The 27,736-nt window shown below is 41.5% G+C and overlaps 1 protein-coding gene across 3 annotated transcripts; it reads right to left on the bottom strand.

Moving 5' to 3' along the window:
* On the bottom strand, positions 1-27,736 carry SLC25A30 (solute carrier family 25 member 30). 3 transcript variants are annotated; one of them, XM_064724747.1, is made up of 11 exons: positions 11,546-11,637; positions 10,885-10,974; positions 8,906-8,984; positions 7,228-7,375; positions 6,501-6,595; positions 6,148-6,233; positions 4,848-4,947; positions 3,831-3,951; positions 3,182-3,320; positions 2,259-2,339; positions 1-1,451 (listed from the first exon to the last, which is right to left on the bottom strand). In XM_064724747.1, the coding sequence occupies exons 2-11, from the start codon at positions 10,903-10,905 to the stop codon at positions 1,410-1,412; spliced, it is 912 nt and encodes a 303-aa protein (XP_064580817.1). In that variant the 5' UTR covers positions 10,906-10,974; positions 11,546-11,637; the 3' UTR covers positions 1-1,409. The 3 variants fall into 3 exon arrangements, with proteins under 3 accessions (XP_064580817.1, XP_064580904.1, XP_064580979.1); XM_064724834.1 differs by lacking the exons at positions 10,885-10,974; positions 11,546-11,637 and adding an exon at positions 27,650-27,736 and having other exon boundaries at positions 3,831-3,955; positions 4,852-4,947; XM_064724909.1 differs by lacking the exon at positions 10,885-10,974 and having other exon boundaries at positions 3,831-3,955; positions 4,852-4,947; positions 11,546-11,587.

The raw sequence follows: 27,736 nt of genomic DNA, 5'->3' as shown, positions 1-27,736 counted from the left end.
TAAAAATTCTATTTGTGAATTCAAAATTAGTAATTTTAAGTAATTACAGCAATTTTATTATCTCAATGAAACTTCTTTAAGTGGAATGCATGATTTTATGAAAAATGTGTAAAAGATTAACACAAGGCCACAAAAATCCAAAGCTATGGATCCTGCTTTGCTGCCCTCTGTAAACACAGAAGAGCCATCCTGCAATTTGCATCTCACATATTCCTTTTTCCTGGAATTCAACAACAGCACTTAAGAAGTGTGATATAACTGTTAACAGCCCTGAAGTTTTGATATACCTTTAAGCCTAAAGGTAATGTTTATAGGAGCTGTGGTTGATTTCTACATCAAGTGTTTCCTTGCATGTAACAGCAACTTGAGCATCTTTGGTATATGAAAGTGTTCACTAGTTCTGGACTGGGGGGTCTTTTTAAAGGAGGAAAGCAATCTTTACAGGAGATTTACTTTTGGAGAGGTTGGCTCTTGTCACATAGGCACCCACATGAGAGAGCCTGGCTGCACAGTGTGAAACAGCCAGTAACCAATAATTCTTCTCAAGGATGGAAGAGGCATGGAAAGTTTCTCTGCAAGATCAGCAGATGGGCATGAACTCATTTGAACTTCATTCCTACTAGCAATTTCCATATGAATATGTTTAAGAAGCACTTATGCTGAAATCAAGAATTATACATGGAAGAAGAAAAAAATCTTTCTTCAAGCTATGCAAAACTGTCAGCTGTAGCAACCACACTTGCTAATGAAGCTGGATTATTCCCAGAAAATTATGCAGACATCTCAGGACTTAGAACACAGGAAAGCTTCAAAACCAAAACCAGATTTTATACTGCAGTAGTTATTTTGCCAACCTGAAAGCCAGCAAAGATGTCTTTTCACATTTCCAGTTAACTGGAAACTTTGAGCTATTACAATAAATCAAATTGCATACATCTCTGAAAGCAGGAAAAGCCCAGCTCCTCAGTTCTGCTTATCTTCCCTTACAGAAATACTTTTCCTTTACAGAAATATTTTTCTTTTCCTTCCTTTATGGAAATCTATGGAAATAAAGAAAAAAACCTTTTCTTTAACTTTTATAAAACACTGTGCTTTGAGACTCAGATGCACAAAGTTGCATTGCAGATCTTTACATTCAAGAGCATTGAAACAGTTGACAGAAGGTATTCCACCATGTTTGGTTCAGTCTGAAAAACAGTGCACATCATCCTCTGACTCACATGCACAAACCATGGTTACAGGAGCCAGTTTGCATTGAAATCACTTCCAGGTTCTTCTCATTCAGTCTTGCAGTGACCTCTTCCTTTGGCCAGCAGCTCAGACAACAAAGAGCGAACACTCAAGACAACTTGCACATTGCTCTAAACTCAGACAGTACATTAACAGAATTGTGTACTCAGTTCAGCATGTCAGACATCTAATTTCTTCAGCTGTTCATATGTCAGAAAGAACTGGCACAGCTGATTAAGGAAAACTCTTTCTTGTTCATGCAGTGAAAACTGGTCCCTTCACTACTCAAGGTTAGCTGCTTCTGTGTGCAACTGTGTTCCACTCCTTCCACTACAGGAGCACTCCTTGTTCCTTCCTTTGCCATGCTGCAGGTTGGCCACATTTTTACACAATACCAGGGAGAACAATGAAACTTGCTTAAAGGCTGGTGATACAAAATACTTTCCCATCCATCTTCCTCAGGATCTTAAACCCAGGACTAAGGAGGCAGTCCTGCAAAAGCTGCCATGAAAATACTGCAAAAGCCCTTAAGACTCTTAAATCACTTAGCTTTGATGGGCTAAGAAGGTTTATTTATTGCAAAACAATTTCTACCAACCCACTTCCCAGGGCTCTGATCAGCTGGCTCCTGAAACAAAGCTAAAACTGTGAGACTAAGATAAACAAAAAGACTGCATCAGTAACTGCCAACAGTTTCCCCAGTTCTGGAAATAGCCCCCACTCCTCATTCACCTGGGTAACTTTGATTAAAAGTAGGCTCATAACAAAGAAAACGGGCAGGCATGAAGTTGGAAGAACAGAATATTATTTTGCAAGATCATATTTTAGTCTTGACTCTGTGTGAATCAAATTCAATCTAACTGGAAGCAGACTTAAAAAAAACCCTGTCAATTGCACAATTCTCCATTCATAAAAAAAGGGACTATCTGTGCTGATATGACACTTCCCACACTGACTAATTCTGTAAAAAACAATACTTGCTGTTGTATGGCTAACTTAGTAGTTTTGCACACCTCTGGAAAGGATACAATGATATTCCAAGGACCAAGTCTTAACCAGTTTGGCCAAAAACCTTTATACAGAGCAAAAAAGCCTTCATTCTTCCATGTCTAGGAAAATAAAAACAAAACATAAGAACACACTTATGTAATTCTTTTTTAGTGAAAAACCCAGACAGCATGTCAGCTAACAAGACTGTACCAGACAAGGAGGTGGCTTAGTCCTGTAACCTTAATTTATACTTATTGTCTGACAGGATAAAGAAATACATTTCATTAGATGTAAACTTGCAGTTGACATTTGACAGCCTCTTGAAATTTGCTGCATGTAAACCTGCAGCTAACATTTGGCAGTCCCTTGAAATATTTCAGTTTGCTTTCTGGACCTCAGATTTCCCTGGACAATGTGACATGGACTGTTCAGTCAACAGTTGGACAGCAACAGCTTACTATCCATTCTTCTCCATGTACAAGGCCATCATGGTCCCAGCTCATACCAAGTTAGAGACTTCAGAAACCAAATCAAAGTAATCAAAACCAGAGGCTGACCTTGCCTTTGGCTGTACTAAGCTTTGCATTATGCAGTAAGCAACACAGAAAACTGTTTGTCTGTTTCAGAACATCTTGTGCTTCAAGGACTGACCTATGAAATGGTAATTTCCTGTCAGACTGACATACTATAAAGCTGAGCAAGACAGTGCTGCTGAGAGCCTTCCTCTCCTCATCCAAGCACCCTAAGAAAGTAAGGGTCTGCAGCAGACACTAACTTCTTCCTGCCTTTCTCTCAAGACAGTAGATACTTTTCACACTTGAGTGCATTACTGACAGCATAGTCCTTTTAAATATTATGGCAAAAACATGTCTAAGTTACTAGGGAAAACAGAACATCTCCACAGCAAAACCATTGCTTGGTGGTAGCAGTTTCTATTTATGATGATACATGAACTACTTACCTGTAACAAGCAATCCAAAGTACCCTTGTAGGCTGAGTGTCCCCCATGGTTTTGGCTTTTTTGATTCATCATACGTGTTCTTACAACATCAACTGGGTTGGATGCAAGGGCTCCAGCTAACCCACAAAGAAAACTGGAACTAGTAAAAGAAGGATTTAATGGAACCTGATCTACCACACAGATGTACAAGAACTTCCCCTTCCCAGGAAACACACAGTAATAATGACTGTTTAATGCTTTTACTAAAAAAATTAACTCAGCTAATGGATGTGAAAAGTTACTTTTCACTTACTATAAAAACATAATTTTGAAAATTTGCTATATAGCCCTTACATACATTATGCTTGGAAAGATGTTCACACCCCAGGGAATAATATTTGACTGTAAATTTCTTCCAGCCTCAATTTGCACAGTTGAATGATTCAGACCACCCACAACACAAATTTCCACGTTTCAAAAGAAAGCAAATTCAATTGCTGTATAAAATTAGCTTCCATGCTACCATCTGAGATGCTATTACACTAAAAATTATAAACACATCAGAAATATATGTATACATCTAGACAGATGATAAAAAATAAAAATACTCCTCTCCCTTGCAGCAAGAACTATCTAATACTGAGCTATACAACCAGGTACACAGACTTACAGGAAGTGAGTATATACTGTATCTCCCATATGTCCAGACAGAATTATGTGCTTCTTGGTAAGGTCATATACTGGCAGCTCTACTCCAACAACAATAGCAGCTCTCTGTGCTGTCAATGATACTCCCTGGCAAAAGAAAGGATATTGTTGAAGTTTAAAGTCAACCTTTGTGCACTGTTAGAAAAGCCGAGCTCTTACAATACAAAGGCAAAACACCAGAAATATGTTAAGAACATTGCAAATTCAAATAAGGCTAATTAGTACACGTCTTAGATGTATGTGCTCCACAACCACAAATTTGAAATAACATAAGTCACTTTTCCACACAGAATGGAAACTTCAGATCCTTTAAGTTATTTACTATCTCTGCTTAACATCTCAATTCTACCTCTGCTTAACATCTCTATTCTTGCATCAACAGTCAGCTGAAACCTCCAAACCTGTGTTCCTTTGCTGCTAGTTGAAAAACTGATAAAGTAAGGAGGATGAACAGAAAACTGGAGATCAAGAAACTCTGTGAGAAAAGCACACTAATGGAAAAAACATTCCTATTCTCCTGCTGCTCAAAACAATTGTCTATTTTGGCTCTTCAGTTATTGTACAGTCATTGACTATAATTGGCCCAAGAGACAACCTGTAAAACTGAATATGAGAGTTCCTGAGCTAGAAGGGATGCTCAGCAGCCCCTTCACTTCCAAATGTTCTTTAGCATATGTTTTAAAACAGACAGAGCATACAGATTGAGAGGTGTCAGGCAAAGGGTTGTTGAACTGTTCCTCGAGCCAGTCACCCTAATTGAACCCTGCATTTGTCCTCCCTCTAAGTGGCAGCTAATCCTCACATACAAGGCAGGCTGTAACCCTTCATCAAAAAGCACTGAGACACCAGCAGTGAAGCAGCCATGACAAATTACATACATTACATCCTCCACATTTCAGGTGAGAACACTGTAGGAATACATGACGTTCAATTGAACAAGGAAGTGTAGGTAAAGTGTAAGATACAGTTAAAAAAAAACTTGCCTTCCATAATCCTTTAGTGCCTTCATTTTGGTAGATCTGTATGAAGTTGCCCATCATTCCTCCTTGAATTGTTCTACCTTGAGCTTGCATTCTGATCTAAGATTCATTAGAACATACAATTAAAAAATAAATATAACCAAAAAAAAATAATAAAACTACATTCAACTATCAAGATACAACTGCAAGTAGTAAAGTCAATTTCTCTAAGTATGAAAGCAAGAGCTGGCATTATCACAGCTATATAAGTGCAATCTTTTGCCTTAACTATCCCAATGCAGCTGCTAATTTTGAAGAAGTATGTGGTAGAATTCTTAGCGGCATTAAGTCACTTCTATTTCTGTATGGGTACACTGCTCCATTTAGATAAGACTGGCAGATGGGTTCTGCAGGATGTCCTTTGCAGTGTTCTCACAGAACATGTTGAAATGAAAGGTTAAACAGATTAATATTTCAGTCATTGAGAACCATGGTCTTCAACCCTGTAGATTTATAAGATCATCCTTAGGGACCTGTCAAGGTAACTTACATATCCAGGTTGTCAACAAGTGACTTGGTAGGTGGATATAATTTTAGGAAGTAACTAATTGAAGCTACACTTGAAATACAAGCTTATGTTTGAAATGCCACTACATAACCACACTAGCACTATGAAGGACAAAGCTTTTTAGTAGCTTCAGGAAAACAGGGTTTTCTTGACTTCCTTTTCATTAGGAGCAGCTTTGTAAGTCACAAGCTCCAGTTTTATAGGATAAACCCATCAACCCTTTCAAGTTACTGACTATGATTAAGCTAAAAGATTCTTAAAGAGGTGGTTGTTTCACTAATTCACTTTAAATGATTGATGCTGGAATGCCATTTCCCTGGAACACAGGTTTGCAAAGCCTCTCTAGTGTTAAGGAATCATACAGTACAAGCAGCATTCCCTGGACCTCTTGCCTCTGAACTAATCACCTATTTTGAGCTCTAGCAACATCCAAGTACAACAGTGTTACCAAGAAGTACAGATGAAATACAGAGTGTGGCTTCCACACAAACACCACAGCATCAAAGTTATTCTCCCCCACACTCAAAAATATCTGAGTCTAACTACCTCCCCAGCCTTCACCTTCCTCACACATACTTCCAAATTATTGGTATGGATCAGAAGGAGGTTTCAAGAATTTAGGATGCTACTGATTCTTTAGAAGTTAAGAGATGAGAATAAGTAGGGTTACAAAATAAATCCTATATTCATCAGGAGACTGTTTTTGCTTCAGGAGAGAACAAAAACTAAGAAGACAAGCTCTACACAATTACCTTTAAGACATCTGTAGGGTTGGCAATAGATGACGAGATTACTCCCGAAAGAACGCCACACAGAACATTCATCATGAGGGTTTCATCTGTTTCACAAACAAAGATTTTAGCTGCAGATTTACAAAACTTAGGATGCATTAGGAAGGGATGATGCCTCCCCTCATTTAACCAGAGAGTGCCACTTACAGAAGCCACGAAACCTGCTCTGATGAGTTACCCTTGCTGACTAACTTTGTTGTAGCTGGTGTAAGGAATGTCTTCTTGGTAGACTTGTTCAAATGCTACAGTAAGATAGCAACTGGAATTGGCTTCAAGCAAATCAGTCCTGAATTAAATAGAAAATGACCTCTCACCTTCTGGATGCTCAACAAACATTCTTTTTAAGCTCTGGTAAGTGCCTATTTTTATAGTTCCATATGAAGCTTGTCGTAGCATTGCAGGTGCAATCCTGTAAAAACAAGCAGCAAAAATGTTTATGCTCAAGATCTCAAAAACTCATCAGAAAATCCTTTCTAGTGCAGAGATATCTAGCAAAGAAAGGTTTGTTCATTTAAATCAACAATTTAAACTCATTATAAACAAAACAAGCTTTGGAGCTTTTTAGGTTTTGGTTTTTATTTTTTTTAAATAGAGCCTGCAAGAACATGAATGAACTGTGAAGGGTTTATTACTATTAGACCATGCTTCAACTTGTAATCTATAAAATAGCTGGCAGTCACGTCTGAGATGTAGTTCCCCCGCCATCCTGCATGTTTTGAAGAAAAGCACGCTCATTTATAGGCAAAGGTAAATCCAATTTTAATTCTGAGAGATGGAACAACTATAGCAGCACTGTAGAAAATAACCTTGTGCTTAGGTATTTTGTTTCATGTAGGTTTTGCTGTTTGAGGGGTTTTTTTAAAACATGAGATGCTATGGCAGAGTGCAGCACTGAAGGTACCAAAGCTGGGTCTTCCAGCTTCCAGATTAAGGCTAGCCAAATGCCTTGCAATCCTGAAGCCCATAAATTCACATACAATGAGCTTATACTTTTATCAATAGACTGTTGATAAGCCATTGCTGCAACTCAGTTACTCTTACCCAGAGTATAAGGCTTTCAACCCTTCTTCTCTGCATATTCTGACCAGTGCATGCATCATCCCACGGTAGCGGATCTCTTTGTATTTGGCATCGTTAACTTGACCTTGAACCTGGAGACGTGTTTTGGTCAGATCAATGGGGAAAGTACCTTAAAGGAAAATCAGTGAGAAAATTAACAAAGTACCTACCTAACCAAAGACAACAGAGAATATCATACAAGAAACAGCAACATTTACTATATATCATAATATATAAAAGTACTCCCATGGGAAAGAAGCTTTTCTTACCAAGACTTTCTTTTAAAGTGATTCAATTTCTATCACCTTGTTTGGGCTAAAGGCCTGACAGAAGCCCTGCCTACCTCCTGTGTTCACATTCACTATATTTTCAGGCAACACAGCATTGCCTTGTTGTAAGCAGCCACACTGAACAGGACTTTGCAATCCCAATCAAGCACTGAGTTTGCACACATATTCTACCAACCCCTTTAAAGAGGACGTCACTGAAGGCAAATTAATTCTGTAAGACACAGATTCTGGCCTAGTATCTGAAACAGCAATAGCAGCAGTACTATTCCTGTTACTGCTTTCCTGTTGCCTACTGCTATGTTATGTTCAATTTATTTTCTCCATGCTCCCTTTATGAAAGGGTTCAGAAACTGTATCCATCCAGGAAAGGACCACCTCAACATTCCACTCTCACCTAAGAGTGGAAGGAGGAGTCAGGATTAACTACATCTGTTTAAATGAGGCTTACCAGACAAGCAAAGCTTTCATGAATTGTATGTCTTCCTTAAGCGTTTGGCATTATTGGCCATATTCAGTCAAGTCAAATAATGACATGTCTCAAACTCAAGTTTATACAGATTTCCTAAGTAGAAACCCTTCCTATCCCTGCAATCGTTCAAAGTTGGATTGGACAACGCTTTGAGCAATGTGATCTAATTGAAGATGTCCCTGCTCAAAGCAGGGAGGTTGGACCAGATGACCTTCCAACCCAAACTACTCTATGAAAACAAAAAATAGTTTTAAGTGTAATTTTATACTGCCTCTACTTTACTAGACAGACCTTTCATGCAAGCCTACCACATGCCCTGCTACAATGAAAACCCAGATTTCCTTTATTTCCATATACATGCTTTCAAATACAACTCCACAAAAAGTTAATATTTAAGGTTTGCCTTTAGAGGCCTAAAACATCAGATGCACTGTCTCACTACAGCAATTATTCTGTGTTGCTCACTATTGAATTTAAGTGTTTAAATCTAACCAACCACTTACATTCAAGAAAAGGTTATTTAAACTGCAACATAGATACTGAGTAAAGCTAAGAGAAAAATCTGCAAGTTAAGAGCATAACTGATCTACTGCAGCAAAGCAGAAGCTGTATCTGCTTATGACCACTGTCTAGGAATAGATCAAACAAACACCAAATAATAAAATACAGAGGCAAAATATGTATAGAAAACAAGACTCACCAGGGATGAGAGTTTACAGACACAAGGGTTCTGATATTGCAATAGAGATAAGAGAAACTCTTCAGTCAGTATTAAGTAAAAAACTCTATGCTGCAGGCCACCATATACCACTGTGTCACTGGCAGCATGGAAACCTACTTGTTTTAGATAGAGACTATCCAAGTAAGGAAAATCATGTCAACAATTAAAGCAAACTCTTACCACATTCTGCAGTGATTGATGCTAAACCTCCATAGATAAAGGGCTTCCAGTTCAGTGCTGGCATTATTGGTTCCTCTTTCTGTGAAAGAGGAAGATTTAACACTACTGTAAGTACATACCACAAATATTCATGCTAACACTTAATTAAAACTTTGTGCCTAGTCCATTTAGAATGGGCCTTCCAAACATGAGTAAAGACTAAAAAAAAAAAGTAAGAGTAAAAAAAACCACATTTAATACACTTGACAATCAGAAGAAAGACAGGAATACCACAGAAAAGCATCTGGGTCAAATCAGTGCCTGCTGTGTGTTTGGGCCACCACTCTCCTCACCATGAAAGGTTAAAGCAGGTCATCTCCCAGGCATTATGTTTAGGAGCACTGCAGTGAATAGCCTCCAAGGATTTTTACTAAGCTGAACTAGTCTGACTACATCCTGCAATCATTACAGAACTTCCTTTTTCCCAGTTACCAACATTATTTAGCATGAGCTAAGCTGGTACAGAAAATAAGGGTGCATACACCATTTTGCTTCCATTCAGACCTATTTCTGCTACCAGTGTTCACAATATTAATTCTTGTGAATTTACATTAAAATTGTGTCAATTATTGAATTTGACAAAGTAACCACAATTTGTAATTAACTATAGCATATGCTTTGCAAGATGCTGAAGTAATCCAATTGTATTAGAAAAGAGATAAGAACTTCAAAACCAAACTAGTCCAGCCAACACCAGATTGCCCTTCTCTAAAGCATTTCTCTCAACATCTTATTTTTCCCCTTCCTCACAATACAAATAGTTTTCATTCCCCATTTTCTATTATATCCCCCTAAACATTGCATTCTACGGTTATTTTTGGCAATTAATCTTATGGGAAAATTGTACTTGAAAATACTTCCCTTGGCACTTACACTCCCTGTTATTCTTCCCTGCTTTATCACCTGTAGTGCCTAACTGGAAAATATCACAAATACACCCATTACTTAGCCCTGCCTTTTGTACAGCTGAAACTTCTTTAGTTGCTTCCTCTACAAATGCCAACAACCCAGCACCTAAATGAATTTTCAGAGTTGCAGACACTCAGCAGGCCTGAACACTTTCTGCAGCTCTAGTTTTCCCTTTATCATATTTACTTCATGATGAGTTACCTGGGTCTTCTGACACATGAGGAAAAGAGCTAAAATCACAAAATTTCACATACTCAACACCTACATGCACAGAAATCCTTATTCTTTAGACTGCTGCAAAGAACATAATTTAAAAAAAAAAAAAGGAGAAGGCAACTAAGGTCACCCCACTATACTGCCAAAAGAGCGCCGTACAGAGGATATGACGCTGTATCAGAGGGAGGCCAGTTCCAGCTCCAATTCCTCATAATCCTGTTTTGCCGTGATTAATGGCAGATCATTTAATTAACAGAGACAAAGCCAAACTCAGTTTGCCCACTGTCTGCTACGCACCTGATCTTTACTCCTGAGAAACTCAGCAAAACTGACAGTTAAACCCCTCAAACATACTAAAACAAGATTTCATCTATCACCAATACCACAACACATATAAAATAAAAATATAGATCCTTTTCCTGTTCATTTCATATTTTACTCTGCCTAGGCAATGGAGGCTACTCATTTTTTATATGTAATTCTGAACAGGGTCAAATAAAGTTTTCAATTTGCACACAGATTTAAAAACATTAGTTGAAGCCTTAATATATAAATACGATACTCTAATGAAAAAATTTATAGCACACTCTTCCTTTGAGAGATCCCAAGGTGAAGGTCAAGGTTTGTAAATGTGAAAGGGTTTCAAGTCTCATCTCCTACCAGTATGCTAAACTAATCATATGAATCTTTCAATTTCTAACCTCCAGCCCCCTTCTTTAAGATTTCCATACTTTAGGAAGAAGTATGAAGAAGAAGAAAGAGATAAAGCAAAGAGGTAATTTTTTTTCTCAGAAAAAAAAATCAAAAAGACACACCATCCAGTAATTTCGCCCCATGATCTCAGGTGTCTCATTTCCCGCTTATATTCCAAATTCTTGGTTTGCTTCTTAGTCAGAACTTCTTCCCTATATCAATAAAAATAGTAAGTGTCTCCTCAGAACAATTCTGTATCAGCTGAGTGAGTGGCAAACTACTTAAAAAGAGAATCCAGCCATCATCATAGAAAAAATTAAGGTCTCCACTTTTACTAGAAAGATACTGCCTTTACAAAATACACGTTGCCATACCCTGAACATCAACAATGACAGAGGGGATACTCGACCCTAAAGAGGATTGGGCTGAATTAATACAGAGATTCATCCACACACTTTCTGCAGTGGTCAGAACGGAATCCTCTTTCTTTTAACCACAGCGTGACTGGACTAAACCCAAAAGCCCGGGTTCCATGAAAGAACAAATCACTTAAATAACTCGATATTTCCCCGAGGGGGAGCAGGCTTGAAAAGTCCCACATACTATTACATGGTGGCCGAAAACATCGCTAGCGTATCAAGCACGCAGTACACTCGAGCTTATAGTAATTTTAACTATTTAAAGCAGATTCGGGTCTAGGGTGGCAACAGCTACTACTACACAAGAAAAATAGTCTCCCACCCTCCGAGAAGTGAGAGCAGCAGCCGCCACCTCCCCACTCACCACCGAGCCCTGCCCGACTCCCACGTCCGGCCGCACCGGCCCCGCCGCTCCCAAATCCCGGCGCTGCTCCCCGCGGCCGCGGCGGCTTTTGGGGAACGCGGGGCTCCGCCCCGGGGCGGGCTGGCCCGAGGGGCAGAGCCAGGAGCGGGGTGTGGAAGGGGTGGATGCGAAGCCGCAGTTGGTTTGAAGGGGGCGCCGAGCCGGCTGTAGTTACCCGGGGAAAAGATTAACCATGCTGACCTTGCAGTCAGAGGTCTCCCTTCGCCGCTGGCCTTGGAGGGCTGCTGGGGTGGTGGGACAGCCAGCATTTTCCATTAGCATTCCTACCCCAGGAAAATGGAGCGGCTGTGTCGGGTGTTTCAGCTCTCCCCAATTAACGAACATCCTCACCATTATCTATAAGGACACTGATTTTGCCCCTCGGTTTACGATCCTATGAGCACCAGCCACACCGCAGCTGTACCGGGGCTGAGCTTTCCTGAGGCAGCACAGGAACCTTTATCTACCTGCTGTGTGGAGGAACAGAAAGGGGCAGGGTGGGCTTAAATAGCCACTTTCCTCTTTAAAATACCCTCTTCAATATTTTTGGCAGAACGGTTACACAGGTGATTCAGCAGTCATAGTAGTATCACACAGTTCTGTGCCGTTCTAACTATGTTTCTTTGCATCACCAGGGCAGAAATTATGGATTCACTATGTATGCTTTACATGGCTTTGTTCACACACATCCAGTGCCTGTCCCGAAGGAAAGGGGCTACCCAAAAGGGCAGGTCTCGCCGCTGTACGGGTGGCAGTGACCCGTGCATGCAGACTGGATGAGAACCAGAAGTAGTCTGGTCCAGAGTCCAGGACTTCCTGTGAAATAGTTTGGAATCAGCTCTTTTGCTGCCCCTAAAGGCAGAGTGTTGTGGTCACTCGGTGCTTTCTGTTTCTGACTGAAGCGCTGCCAGGAGTGCTTGTAGGGACCTACCCGCACGGTGCAGCCCTGCTGCCGCTGTCAGTCCGCTGCCTTGCAGGCTGATGGCATGCCTTACCCCGGAAAGGGCAACACATCCTGCGGGACTGCTCCCCGCGCCCATCTCAGGGCAAGGCTGGAGGCTGAGAACCTTTATTTAAGCTTACAGGCTGGTGGAGAAAGAGGGTGACACCCACTCAGCCCTCATTGAGAAGCTGGATGTGGCTTTGCATGCAATCCTCGATAAAATATAAGGAATCCAAAATTTGGGTTCCATTATGCCACAAGTGCTTCATATAATGAAAATTGTTCTCTAAAGCAATCCGAGTCTGCTACAGACTTCCCACAAATGTTCCCTTTCAGTTGTTAAGGGATGGGTAGCCTACAAAGCTCCTGCTCTAATCACAATGTTGCGAAGTTGTCTTTGCAAGTGGGCCTCATAGAATTTAGCTACAAAGTCCCACCTCAGAAGTGGAATTCACATTCTACCCCCCTCCTGAAATTCCAATACCTGGCTAGTTCTTTACAGGTTTTATATCTGCAGCAAGTATGATCTTACTTCAGATAAACTGTGAATAGCTCCTTCCTTTCTTTTTGCACAGAGATCATCTGGACTGATTCTAACATTGAGTGATTTTGCACTTTGGTTTTCTGACTTCTCAAACTTCTGTCTCCTTTTAAGAAGGACTTTAGTTCCACTCTGATCTTGAGTTGGGCAGCTTCTTTTGCAGGCAGATGGGTTTTATTACCTCTGATGAAAATCAGCTCCTGTTCACATGTTATATCTTGCACCCAATCACATTTCTTAGTTTCTTAACAACGTGGTTGCTAGTTCCCAACTGTGTACTTCTGAATAAAGAAGAATTCCAGTTAACTTTTGTTACTACTGGTGACTTTTGCATGGGTCCTCTGAATAAAGTCTTCTGTTGTATTCTCAACCCGATTCATACTACGTATGAGGTACATAGTGCTTTTGTCAACAGAGAGCAGACTACTTTTGGCAAGCTGCCTTGAACCCCGCATCTGCGTCATACAGCACTGACTTAGGTGGTCAGCATCTCTCCACATGTGCTACTGATTACACAGTCTTACAACAGCTTTATCCAAGTGCCAGTTCTTTCCCAAGGGGCTGTGCAGGGCTACAGTTTAATTAATTAATTCATTCCCAGACCCCTAAACTTACTGTTCCTAAATTTCCTCATGCATTTTTTGTTTCTTTTTTTTAAGCAAAAGAAGACAACACTCAAACCATTTTTTCTGGGGACCTCTGCTTTGTGCATTCATTCCTGTTTTGCCACTTCCACTGCTGCTTAAAAGGGAAAATATTTCATTTCTGGTCTCTGCAGTGGTGAAGACAGGTCTGCCAAGTCTCCTACTGCTTAATGAATGGTTAGTGGAGAGACACAGCTGGCTACAGGTATTGTTCAAACTGCCCTGTCATTTTGTTGGTAGCTGTAACCACGGGAGAGGAACCTTTTCCCCTTGGAAACTTTCACAATTATTAGTTACATAACTGATTTGCATTTTTCATGTTCCATTGGCTGAGTGATGAAAGCAAGCCTAGGACATGGGAGTCAAGAGCTCCCTGCCTTGGCACAGCCTCCTCACCTTCACTTGTTTGCACTTTCTCTCTGAAGGGCATTTCACCGGACCCTCAATCACACAACAGATGACTTTGTTGAGAAAATAGACACTCAGTGTGCTATTGGCCCATGTAAAACTGTAAGACATAATAAATTGTACTTCCATTGTGTTTGCCAGGGGCAAAACCTCAGCCTGGAGCCCCACATCCAGTTATGTGTGGTGCATTTCAGGAGAGCTGTATAGAAGAGCTAGGAAAATAAGGCTAGGAATACAAAACACTATCTGTAATGAGAAATTGAAAGAAACTGTCTTAAAAAATATTAGTATAACATAATCTTCAAGACTGAAGTTATCCATAAAGAGGAATTTAATTCTCTGTTCTCCACCACTTATATTAGACATACAACAGACTTTTTAATGGTGTGGACAGAACTAGATGAGAATGACTGTGGAGTTTGCAGTACCTTCATCATCACCAACTTTTAAAAACTGTTAAGCAGTTGGTTTTGAGACATAATTACAATCTGGATTACCTGGACCAAGTATTGGGATGGACTTTCAAAGACCTCTCCAGCCCTTTTTGTCTGTAATTATTCAATGAAATTTCCTCCTCCAGCTGTTAGCATATGGTATGTACAATGACAAGACAACTAAAGTTTCTAACTTAGTAACATAATCTACTGTGCAGAGACCAGGGAGAAAGGAAAGATAAATCAAGAGTAACAGTAAATGTAATTTTATAGTCTTTTTTTAAACAAATATTTTTTTATAATCTGATTTGGACTCCAGCATTGGCAGGAGCCAAAGGTCTTTACTGTGTTATTGTTTTGTGAATATAGAAGGGCCATGTTATTTGTTTTTAATGGGTAAAAGGTGAAGGAACAGAGGGCAGTTCCAGGCTTTGAGTGGACGAGAGTCACACAGTATAAGGTCCCAGCAAAGCAGTTCTAGTAAATGTAAACCAAACAATTTTCTGAAAGTGTTGCAATCTTGTAGCAGGTCCTGGGAAATTGATTTGTCTTCTTTTCTGGGACCCCAAACAGAGATAATAACTCCTATGTACGTGACAGCATTGAGGTTGATGTTATTTGAATGAGCAAATGAAAAGCTGCTGAAGTTGCTCAGATAGGAAGGCACCATAGGAGGCTTTTCACTACTACAAAATACCTTCCAACCTCAAAGGGTGATCCTCCAGGTCCTTGCTAAATAAAGATCAGCCACAGTTGCTTCACAGAGGCTTTTGTCCAACATTGCACTGCACTAAACAAGTAGCAATTAGAAGAAACAATGCCAATTTAAATGCTGGTAGATGCAACATGAAGAAGAGCAAATATTTTTCTATGTCCTAGTAAAAATCAGACAGAATATGGTGTAAGATACAGCCTAACCTTTCCCACAAGGGAGATGATTCAATGTTGAATGAATGACAGAGAGGTTGACGTGACACCAAATAACATCTCACACATGATATGTTTTCTGCCACTTCCAGTACACCCCTTGCTGGCAGTACTCGATATCCAGGGGGAAGCATATATTTGTGGAAGTGCCTGCTGGGGGAGATACATATTTGCACTAGGCTATCCTGTGAAAGCAGAGTCGCAGTTGAAGTAGTCCTACAGTAAAAGAAACATGACTCAAACCAGACAATGGTCAGGGAGATGTACTGGCAGGTGACCCCAAGCCATGTCCTTCGCAATGCAGGATTTAGGTTGATCAGAATACAGAACTGCCTACATAGCAAAATTTCAAGCTTTCAGTGCTATTACTTCTTAAAGGAGCCTCACTATTCTCTTTCCAGATTCTCAAGTTTTGATGGTTTTCCTCTAGTGTTTACAGAATGCTTTGCATTAAATCATTACCCAAATAATACAGCTTTTCTTCCGGTTACTCCAGTCTGGCTTTGGGTAACCTAACTTTTGCTATCAGCATCCTAATACTATATCCTTCCTTTTAAATTTAAAAAAAGTACTTTATAAAATTTTGTCAAATGAAGCATTTAAGTAACTTTATTTTTTTAATAAAAAGTTCTGAAAAAACAGGATGCTTTCTGAAGAAATATTCTCCTGCTTTGCAGCCCTGCTGATCCACGGGATGACAACACCAGAACTACCACAGTGTTTGGCTGAGATGAGCTGATTGCTGTTAACCTTCAGCAAGACAGGTTATTCTGCACAGCAGGGAAAAACAGCTGCAGGATTTTGTCCTTGTGGTAGTTGTCTGTCACAACAACCACATCCTGAACAAGTCACTCAGGACCTTTAATGTGCAGTGGGACTCCTTGCCGATGCAGCAATGCAGCAGTCATGGGTAGGAACTCACATCTCCACTGCTCCTAGTAACAAAGGCTGGCAGAGTGGGAGAACAATTGCCTTCCAGAGGCTGAAGCAGCACAGATGACAGTAATAGACATCCTGGGTTTCCATGAAACATGGCATCTGACACGCTCATGTCCCTCCATTTCCCAGAGTTATTCTTCCCTACACTTGGTTCAGTGGATGCCAGCTTTTGGACATGCTCATGCCTTATGAGGCAGCACCAGGGAACAGAGAAATGTGCCTCACAGCTGTAAAAAGCATCTTTGTTCTGCAACAAGGCAGCACTGATGTATCAGCTCACTGCCAAAAAGGCAGATGCTCCCTTACCTTCCGATATTCCCCTCCCATTCCCAGGCACAGTTCTGGCCCTTTGCTCGGACTGCTGATTGCTCTCATCTGACTTGGGTTCAAGTCACTAATTACAGAATGCACCCTTGAAACCCCAGGTTTCTGCCAGCTGATGCAGCTGAACTGGCTTCACACTGGCAGCAGCAGCAGTGTAACAGAAAAAGCAGCACTGCATGACTTGAAGTGGGTTCATCCCTGTTGGAAGCATTGAAATATTAAACTGTCTCAACATCTCACAGGACTTAGCCACAAGTATCTGGCAGAGCAAATACTCCTGAGGGGTTGCAGTATGCATCCTGCCTTTAACACCCTATCCTAACACCTCTGGCCTCCTGTCTGGCTTGCAGTAAGAACAGGAGGTGGCATTAATGCCCAGACTTCACACAGTGTGCTAACAACTTTTTCTGACCTTCAAGGCCAGACAACAGAGGCAAGGCAGAGCCACCTTGCAGCCTGCCAGCTGGATTGTGTGTAAAACTTCATCGAAGAACTTTGGATGGCCTCCGACAACACAGCTGAAAATGCAGACTTCAATTCATGCCAAAGACGGGTTGGCCTTGTTTCAGCTCTAAGGCCAGGGGGAATCCAGTTCTGGCTAATCAAAGAACCAGCCTACAAACTTCCTTGCTTTGCATTTCAAATGCAAAGCCAGCAAGAAGACAGGGAGAGGAGAGACAAAAAAGCAATTAAGAGTACCAAAGATGAACAAGAGAAGATAGTGCAAATGAACGTTTAGACAAGAGATATGAGAACAGGCCTATGTAAATTGTGCAGAAGGTTTTACTGGTGCTAGACTGTCTGAAATGACAAGAGGGATTTTTGTAAGTGCAAGAATAAGTGATGCTTTGAAAACAGATGGTTTGCTACCTCAGTGATAGTTGCCATGAGGATAAGACATCTAGGTAGCTTGTTCGAGAGGAAAGCACTACAGGTGAAAGCTACTTCTGACACTTTCAGGATTCTGAAGGAAGAAATGTTCTAAGGAAGGTGTCTGGGGATTGAGTGACTGTCTCCACTTCCTGGGGAGGTGTTGAGGGATCCGGGAAGGTCACAGCACTATGCAGTCACACCTCAGGATAGCCAGCATGGCCATCCTCCCTCGCTGCTTGGAGCACAGGACTGAGCAATAGATTATACACTTCCCCCTGGATGGAGTTAAACTTTGTGGATTTGTAATATCTGTAAATTCTATGGGAAACTAGCCCAGCTCTTGTAGTTCTTACACATCCTGGATTTTATGTGATTCCAAAAGATCCACTGTTTTTATTGGTTTTATATATTAAATGACAGTCCCTACCTGAAAGCCTTCTGTAATGGAGGTACTTGAATGTGTATGAAAATGAGTCAACTATAGAAGCTACACAACCTTTTTCCAAATGCATCTCAGCAATATGTAAATGACAGCACCTTTTTCTGGTGTTGATTTTTACTGCAGATTCCATTGTAACATTGAATTTTGGAGATAATAACAGGCTGTTCTCTATTTCTAAAACCTTGAAGAACAAAAGCAGTTCCAGAAATAGGGAACCCCAGAAAATGGCTTTTGATCAGTAAGTATACAGCATTTGAAAGGAATGGGAGAGGTGAAAGTGTGAGCAATGAAATGTACAGTATAGATAATCTTACTCACTTCATTCAATCCAGTACATGGTAGGGGCATTTAAATGGTGTAGTTAAAGACTAGATGGGGAAAATAACAGTGATGTGCAGACTCCTGCAGCTCCATCTAGCTCATCTGAACAGAGTTCATTCAATTAGCTCAGCAAGTCTCTAATCAGCAAAAAAGATCTTAGTTTAACCACTGTCCACGTCACCAGTGCAGAAGGAATTAGCTCCCAAACCAAGCTCGTCTGACCATGTTAGCACATAGTTATGTGTCTGTCTTTTCCATGTAAAAGTTAACACACCTGACTTCACAGGTTTCAAGTATCAGATTAGTTGTGTCCCAAAAGCCCTCTAAACGTAGCCAAACACAGACTTCTGGATACCAGCCCAGAAAGACTTCTAAGAATTTTCTCAAGTTCTGCATTGTGCTATAATCCCCCAATGATTGTGATAGGAGACAGAGCTGCAGCAGCAGTGAGACCTTCAGAACTTTTTCCTTTACATGTTGCAGGAGGACAGCATTAGGAAAGAATTCTTGCCATACTGTCTGAAATGCAGCACTTATTGCAGCAGGAAAATCAGAATCAGGACTCTTACAATCAAAGTTGTCCTGCCAGTGCCACAGATGTTTTGTTTTGCTGTTTTGCCTTAGAAACAATGAACAACATTTTTGCATTTTCATGAATTAACATTCTTGGTCAAAATCATTATATCCAGAAAGCTCAACTGAATAGTGTTTTGGTATTTTCCTATTAAATCTTCTAAATCCACTGGAAATTACATTCCAGAGTTCTCTGGAAAACAATTGTTCAGGCAGGTCACAGCTCCCATCCACTCTCTCAAGAGTTCCAGCAACCCCAGAATACATTTGCAAGGTTTGGAGGTATTTGTCTTTTGCTAACAAGTGGCAATGACATCAAGCCCTGGAGTTTCTCAGTGACATTCAGTTCTTTCTCCTTTATTTTTCCTGTTTTGTTTACTTTAAATGCACTGAAACAAATGGCCATATAAATGTTAATGAATTACAGGCTCACTAATCGGACCTGGGTTTGCCTCCAAGTTTTAGCTGATCTCCCTCAGCTTGGTGAGCAATGTACTGTGAAAATTCTTGAAAAGCCGGTTTAGTTTCAGAGGGCGGTGGTGGGAGGCCGATTATTATTTTGTAATGTTCTCAGACCATAACTTTCATTGTAGTAAAAATGGGGGGAAAAGCCTTGAATGAAAATCAAGAGCAAAATATTCTTGCAAGGAGACCAACTGCTCATCCTGAACCAAGGGTCTGATCTTCCAATATTTGGCTAGACACAGTAATCTCAAAATACTCCATGTGCACCAGCACTGCAAAAGATGCGGCTGAATTTATGAAGTAGATTATGCTGTCTAATGTAAATTACACCTGGAGACATCCTGTGACACTGACACTGTAAACACAGGGATGTGTGTTCCAACAGTGCTCTTAGCTCACAGAGACTCTGCTGATTTGAGTTGACTGTGGCCATTGGGGTGAGGAGTCAATGGTGCAAGGCACAGTTGTAGTCACTCTGCATTTTTGATGACTGAGATTGGCTGGTTTTATTCATACTTAAAGTTTGGTCCAGCTTGGCTCCAGAACATCTCAATTTTAAAATCTTCTGGACCACACTCTGAAATGTTTTCCATTTCCATCACAGAACACATATACAAATAGAGATACTCTCCACCCCACTCCCAATCTTACTTCATACTTGAAGAAGATGCGCTTGCAAACATGAACCTTAAAAAGTACAGACAAAAAGGCAGATAAAAGGGCAGGGGGACAGGTAAAAAGATGATAATAAATCTTCTCTGTCAGAACAATAACCCCCTGCAACGATATAAGCTAGGAACGGTGTGGCTGGACAGTGCTCAGGTGGAAAGGGACCTGGGGGTGCTGGTTGACAGTCGGCTGAACATGAGCCAGCAGTGTGCCCAGGTGGCCAAGAAGGCCAGTGGCATCCTGGCCAGTATCAGGAACGGTGTGGCCAGCAGGAGCAGGGAGGTCATTCTTCCCTTGTACTCAGCACTGGTGAGGCCTCACCTGGAGTATTGCGTCCAGTTCTGGGCCCCTCACTTTAGGAGATGCTTGAGCGTGTCCAAAGGAGAGCAACAAGGCTGGTGAGGGGCTTGGAACACAAGCCATATGAGGAACGACTGAGGGAGCTGGGGTTGTTCAGCCTGGAGAAAAGGAGACTCAGGGGTGACCTTATCACTCTCTTCAACTTCCTGAAGGGTGGCTGTGGTGAGCTGGGGGTCGGTCTCTTTCTCCAGGCAACAACAGACAGAACAAGAAGACACAGTCTCAAGCTGCGTCAAGGGAGATACAGGCTAGAATTAAGGAGGAAGTATTTTACAGAAAGAGTTGTCAAATACTGGAATCATCTACCCAGGGAGGTGGTACAGTCACCATCCCTCGAAGAGTTTAAAAAAGACTGGATGTGGCACTTGGTGCCATGATCTAGTTGAGGTGTTAGAACTTGGGTTGGACTTGATGATCTTAAAGGTCTCTTCCAACCTAGAATTTCTGTGATTCTGTGAACTGCATCTTAGTTCTCACTGCCTCTGTTTATAAGCCCAGATTTGTATGTCTGAACTTTCCCTCAAATAGCACATGACAGAGCCAGTTTGTGCCAGGTTCCAAAATCAGCTCCCAGAGACCTTTCCTGACCACAGACTGGAGCCAGAGGAGGCAGTGTGACCTTACTGTGGGGTCATGCTGTGCCCCTGTATTAAAAAATGACTATTTTCTTTTTTGCGTTTTGCTTCTGAAATTACATGAATGTTTCATTTCCTCTTACTATACACTACTAACATAAGAATTGGTGTTTGCACTAAGTCAAAACAAAGCCATGATGTCACGTGCCAGAGCATGGAAAAGAAAACATTGCATTGAAAACCACATCTCTTGTCTTGCAAACTACATGATTAAAACATATAACAACCACAGCCAGCTCAGTATTACTACAGTATCACACACTAGGCAAAACCAGAACTCCTGTATTTAATAGCCTTTAGCTCTCAGATGTCTACTGGACATTTGTATTAAAAGACCGAAGTACTTTATGCATGACTTCAATATGCAAGTCCAGGTGTGCAGTATATACAATGTGTAGCTTTCATGTTTTTCACATAAAAAATATTTTTTATATAAGCTAACAGTAGTTAACATTGTGTGCATTTTTATCTAATTTTTAATCTTTGTGCTACATATATAGATGATAATATATTGTTTAAATGTTGTGGTGATAATACCAGTCTGTCTTTCTCCTCTTTGTGCCATTCTGGTAAATTCAAAACTATTCTTAGTTACAGTTTTTAAACTAGTAGGTCCTTCACATTAATGATATAAAAAAACCAAATAAAAGACTTCAGAACTCTGAATGACTGAAATTGCACTGACTGTGAAACAAGGCTGTAACAGTGCCTGGTGCTGTTCACATCTCTGTCATTGGGCTTGAACAAGAGGGTGCAATTCCTACATGCTTTGTAAACTCTGTGTTATTCATCGAGGCCTTAAAGGGATCTCATCCCATAGACTGCACTTCTGAGCTGTTAGGAGTGACTCTTCAGGGTATTTCTATGTGGTCTGTAACTGCCCACATGTACACATTATGAATAAAGGGACTGAAGCCAAAGAATGGAAATCCTGTCTCTGCTGGGAAGCAGAAAAGTACTTTGATTCCTAAAAACATACATACAGGCTTAGCCCTGAACACTCCAGAAAGCAGCACAGCTCCAGCAGTGTACACATGTCCAGCAGGCTGACATGGGAGTTCCCCACTGTCAGTCCAAAACTCAGCCCTTTTTTGTGCTTCTCTTTCAAGACTAACATTTTGTAACTTGGGCCAAATGCCACACTGTGAAAACAAACTTTGTGCCTCTCTGTAGACCAAACTTCATCAGCAGCACCACTGAAATATTATCATGGCAAGATCTCAGGTTCTTGCTATCCATCCTGAATATCCATGATCTCCACAGTTTTGTTTCCCTACCTATGGAAGTAAGTAATAATTTGTTATGACTGCATTACACCAGAAGAGAAACTATAAATGAAGAAACATATTCGGTCAATATAACTACCAACCATCATGGCTAGGTTCAGGAATGGAGAATATAATCAGAAATCAACGAAATTATGAAAAAGAATTTTCCTGGTTCTTAATTTTCAGTGGGCTACAAAAATCAGAAAACTCGGCCTTTATGCTTGCATTTTGATGTGAAATGAGAGCATGTGAAATGAGAGCATGTGAAATGCTCTAAAAAAAAAAATTGCAAATCAAAACCATGCCCTGAGCCTCTGTCTGCCTAGGTCAGACTCCAGGTAGTAAAGACACCCACAAATGATCAGGTTGTTCCTCCAAAAAAGCTGGCCCTCAGGAAAGCAGCTTGTTTATAAACAGGACTGCATGCAGAAACTGAAATGGTGCCTTTTGTGTTCAGCAGCAGCAGACCTGTTCAATAAACTAATGGAGAAATTGCTATTTTTCTCTCTGTGTTTCTTGTATGAAGCATGCAACTGAAGGCTTTGGATGAAAGCCAAGTCTTTAAATAGCACTGGCCACCAGCAGAAATCCAAAGCAGTGGATAGTAAACTCAGATTAACAGAAATAAAAACTATCCCCATTTTCATGGCATGCTCTTATGTGTCTGGCTGGAACTCACCCCTTTGCCTTGCCCCAGAGGATTCTGAAGCCAATTTCTATCCTGCTGTTTAGGGGCCTCCCACAGCTCTGGGCACCACAAGCACATCACACCCTGCATGCTCTCACCCTGTGTATGCAACATCCCCTCTGCCCAAAAGCAGCTTCTCTCTAGGATGTTCAGCACAAACCCGCTTGTGGATAGTGAGAAAATGCACCAAAAAGATGCTCAGAATAATTTGCATCTATTTGATGTTCAGCATAGTGCATCTGTTGCATGGTTTCCATATTCATGCTGTTCTCAGAGGAGAATCATTTGCTTTGTGCTGTAAGAGCTACGCCCCCACGCCTCCCTGATTTCTCTGCACTCACTTGCTCCCATACCTATTCATTTTTGCAGTGGGATTTCTTCCTGGTTTCCTGTCCCCACAGAGTAGCAATGATTTGTTCTATGAAGCTTGCAGTAGGTGGATAAACATTACTGGCCTCATTTCATGCATGGAGAATGTGAGACAGGAGGGTTATGCACAGACTGCCATCACAGAGAGGAGGGGCTGTAAGCACCAGTTTTGACACACAGGAATTTCTCTGTGGCCTCACAGGTGTGTACTGTGCTCACACCCACGCTCTAGAGCTTCTCAAGACTGAAGGATAGCATGATCTTTTAGAGAAAACAAGCCCAAACCTAAAAGGCACTGTGTACCTGATATTTACAGCAGAAAAATGTGTGCTCAACTTTGATGTGCAAAAATGTGTTTTCTAGGTCCTAATGCACTTTGCTTGTACACATTTGTGGGCTGAGGTATTCACAAGTGGCAGGACATCCCAGACAGGAAATTTGCTGTGATTTAATGTCTGATGAGCCACAGCTGGAGGAACACAGCACCAGACCACATTGAAGAACAACTTAAAAATGAGACACCCAGAAGGGGCCTGTGGCCATACAGAAGAGTGCTGAGGGTGGATGTGATTTCTTGGCAGTGCTGAAACAAGGCAGCCTGACCTCACATCACCTCTGTAATCCTTCGCTTACTCAGGGATATCCAACACTGCCTTGGCTGGGCATTTGAGCACAGTCATTAAATAGTAAGGAAGCTGGTGGCCCCTAAACCACCTGTCACATATGAGGAAGGTTTTGCTTGCTCTTTCAAATGTCAAAACCAGGTCAGAACTGTAAGACAGCAGGATCAGACAGGAGAAATCCTCAGGGCAGCAGCTAATGTAATTGGCATAGCTGGGAGCTGGTGAGGCAGAATGGGCAGCAGTCCTCCCTCACCTCAGCATGGCCCCACAGGTTTGTCAAAGGGTTATTTCAGGGCAGAGAAAGAGACAGATGATTCCCCAGCCTCCTTAGGACTTTCTTTCCCCTCTGGGTTTCTAGAAAAGTTGTCTCCTAAGGCTGCATATGATTGACAAGTTAATAAAGGGCATTTAAGGATACAGAAATATCTTCAAATTCCTTCCTGAAAAACACACAAATCTATGCAGAGGGAGGCAACATCTCGGTGTTGAATTTCCTGACCTCCAGCAGTCCTTGGCTGTAGGGGTTCTTCCTGAGCCAGAAGTGCTTAATAGCCTTTTCTGCAATTTTTTAAAATTTCTTTTACAATAATCTAAACTTTTGGCATCCACAGCATCCTCAAGCAATAAGTTTCCCAGGCTAACTATACACAGGGTGTTAAAAGGAGCCCTGTTTTGACTCTTCTGAACTTGTCACCTCCTCATTTTCCTGATGCTCCTATATTTCCTTTCTGCTGACAGACAGTGAATAGTTGGTCTCTTCTAATTTTCTCAACTTTGATGGTAAGATTTCTATCACACCCACCACCCCAGATATCACTTTTTAAAGGTAGTGTGCCTTATTGCAGATAATATTTTGCTGCTTGCCTCTTTTCTTGGTACTGGTCTCACTTTTATCACACTTTTTTGACACTGAGGCCAGGCCTGCACATGGCACTTGACATTTGGGCATGCAGCAATTACATACACAGTGTGTTTGTGTGTGTGCATGTGTGTATTTACTCTGTGTGTGTGTATACAGACATATGGCAATGATGTTTCTGCTTTTAGTCTCTATTCCCTTCTTAAAATTTCATTAACAGTTTAGTCTTGTGATCAGCACTGAGGGATGTTCTTACGTTTTCACAGAAGCATCTATTATCACTTCAGGCCACTCTGCCCTGAATTGTATTCATTAGCTAAACTGCTTTTTTATGTAAAGCTCCTGAAGAAATACATGAGATGAGTTGGTTCACCCATTTTTCCTCTCCACCTACAGCATCACAGCTGTGGAGAGAGACTTCCATGCGCCCACTGACCCAGTGAAAGAGCCAAACACTGAGGAACACCCTGATTCATCCTGTGTGAAAGTACTCACAAATAATACAGTTGGGCTTTTTAAATAAATACAGAAATTGTGTAGCCTAGTGTCTATGTAGAGTGTGTAGAATGGGGCACAAGGAGCTCCCTAAGGATCTGAGCATCAGACAGGCCTCTAAATCCGCATTAATACAGGTTATGATCCACCCTATACTTGCAACACTCCCAGGGGAATGGTAGGGCCCAGCCCCCTGTCCAGTAAGCAGTTCTGTTAGTTCTGCAGAGGACGATGGAAATCTCCAGCACCAGGAAACCTGAAGAACAAGGTAAGCAAACATCTCCCCAGAGAAGTGCATGTTTAACTAATCCCCCTGATGAAAGAAGACTGGCTGACTGAACTCTCAAGGTCCTTTCCTAACCTTATCTTGAAGTGCCTCAGATTATCAGCCATCTCACAGACAGATAAACAGATCAGTCCCTATTTCCTCAGAGCATATTTGTGGCTAGAATCTGCAAACACCTTCTTCTCTCATCCTTCTCTTAAAATTCCCCATTTTTGAGTAGCTCCTACAGTGCTGCCATACCTTTCCAAAACAACAGAGCAATTCAAAATCACCCAGAAGCTAGGAAGTACCTCCTAAGTGTCCAACATATCCTTCGTCACCCAGTTACCTTTTTGGTTTTTGCAGAAAGGAGGAATATAGTGGGCACTAAATTCTTAACAGAAAATAATAAATATCTGTTTTGAGATCTTTGAAAATGACAGCAGCTTTATATTTCCAGCTGACATGTTATGACCTCAAGTTACTGGATTGCCATTTGAGAAGCTGTTTTCCAAAATAGAATCTTTTAGTCCTGTTGCCTGCTGTCCCCTACAGTATTTTAAAGTGATGCTTTGAGAGACCAAGAAGTTAATCTACCCATTTCCTCATAATGGGTATTAAATCCTGCCATTTTCCTGGTGCATCTGCAGCAAAGTTTGCTTTCTAAATGTAACTGTGTTACCCGTTGGTAGTGTCAGAATTCTAGGGATAACACCACTAACATGCTGAGTGCTCTGATGATTATTTCCCTATTGACAAGACCGAGAGCTCACACTGTGTAACAATGACCTAAAAAGCACACAGGGATGGATTAAAATAGCAGAACTCAATTTCAGGCTTCATAAGATTTCTGAAGCAAATGCCATTTTGAAAAATGGCAACTGAGTGAGTTCAGCATGGCAGGATTAGCCCCTGTAATGGCTAAGAACTCAACAGACTCCAGCTCATTATGAGTGGATGCTAATTATCAGGAGTGAATGGTATCTGTGTGCAGCACCCAGCTGGCCAGGAGCCCAGAGCGGCTGCATCAGTTACAGGCCCAAGATCGAGTTTTACTTGCGCTGGTACTAGGGCATGTCAGGTGACATGGGAACGGTACCAACAGCAGTGGAAAAAGCTCTGGCCTCCTACCAAGGTGAGCTGAGCCCTGCTTGCCGTCCACCGGCTCCTGTCCCGCCATCTAGTGGGGTGTCGCCACATGGCACAGGCGTTCAGAAAGCCTTAAGGCCGGCACAAAAATAGAGAGCTCGCAGGAGGACATCATCCTCTCAACAGGGATCACCAAGTTAACTGAAGATGTCTTCAGGGTGAAGAACTGGGCAGAGGTGTTTGCCTTAGAAGCACTGGCTAACTTTGAAGTGGTGCCTGCAGATGGAAATTGCAACCTTGGCTCACGTTGCAGTAAAACCAGCTCCATGGATGAGGCTGTGAGCTGCCCTGCTGGGACCCTCTTCCCCAGAGCTCAGTGGCTGTTTGTGCTCAGGCCCATCCCTCACTCCCCCCTGGGGCAGTGCTGCAGCCACACTGTGTCTGGCTCATCCCAGCCCTTGGAATGGCTTCGGACATTGGTCCCATACCACTGGCCTGGTAGGGGCACCCTGGTACTGAGCCCTAGCTGGGGAAGACACTTCCCCTGCCTGCAGTTCCAGCTCCCCTTCCCTTCTGTAGCCAGCCTGGCTGCTCCATGAGAAGTCAGCTTAAGTGCTCTTAACAAACGGATCTGCTCATGAGCTATCTCTGCTGTGGAGGATAAATAGGATAAATTCCATGCCCATTCTTTGCAAAACAATTGAACCAGCCAAGCATGCACTGAATTTTTTTTTTTTTGGTGGATGGCTTTATAAAATCCCCACTCTGCTGTAAGCGAGACATCCAGGTTTACCACCCACAGACTAAGGAGAGTCCCAACACAAGAAATTAGATCCCTGTTGCTATCTTCTGTTATATTTCATATTTCTAAAGTCCCATACTGTCGCAATCATATTCCTAAAGTCTTGTACCTTCTCAGCAATACTTCTTGAGGGCAGTTCTTCACGGCTCTGACTTCTTCTGCTTGTTACTCCTTCTCCATCAGAGCTCCTTCCAAG

The sequence above is a fragment of the Zonotrichia leucophrys genome, chromosome 1 (assembly GCF_028769735.1).
Source record: "Zonotrichia leucophrys gambelii isolate GWCS_2022_RI chromosome 1, RI_Zleu_2.0, whole genome shotgun sequence".
Lineage (NCBI taxonomy): Eukaryota > Metazoa > Chordata > Aves > Passeriformes > Passerellidae > Zonotrichia > Zonotrichia leucophrys.
Note: the sequence above shows the minus strand (reverse complement) of the source record. Positions and strands in the feature narration are given on the sequence as shown.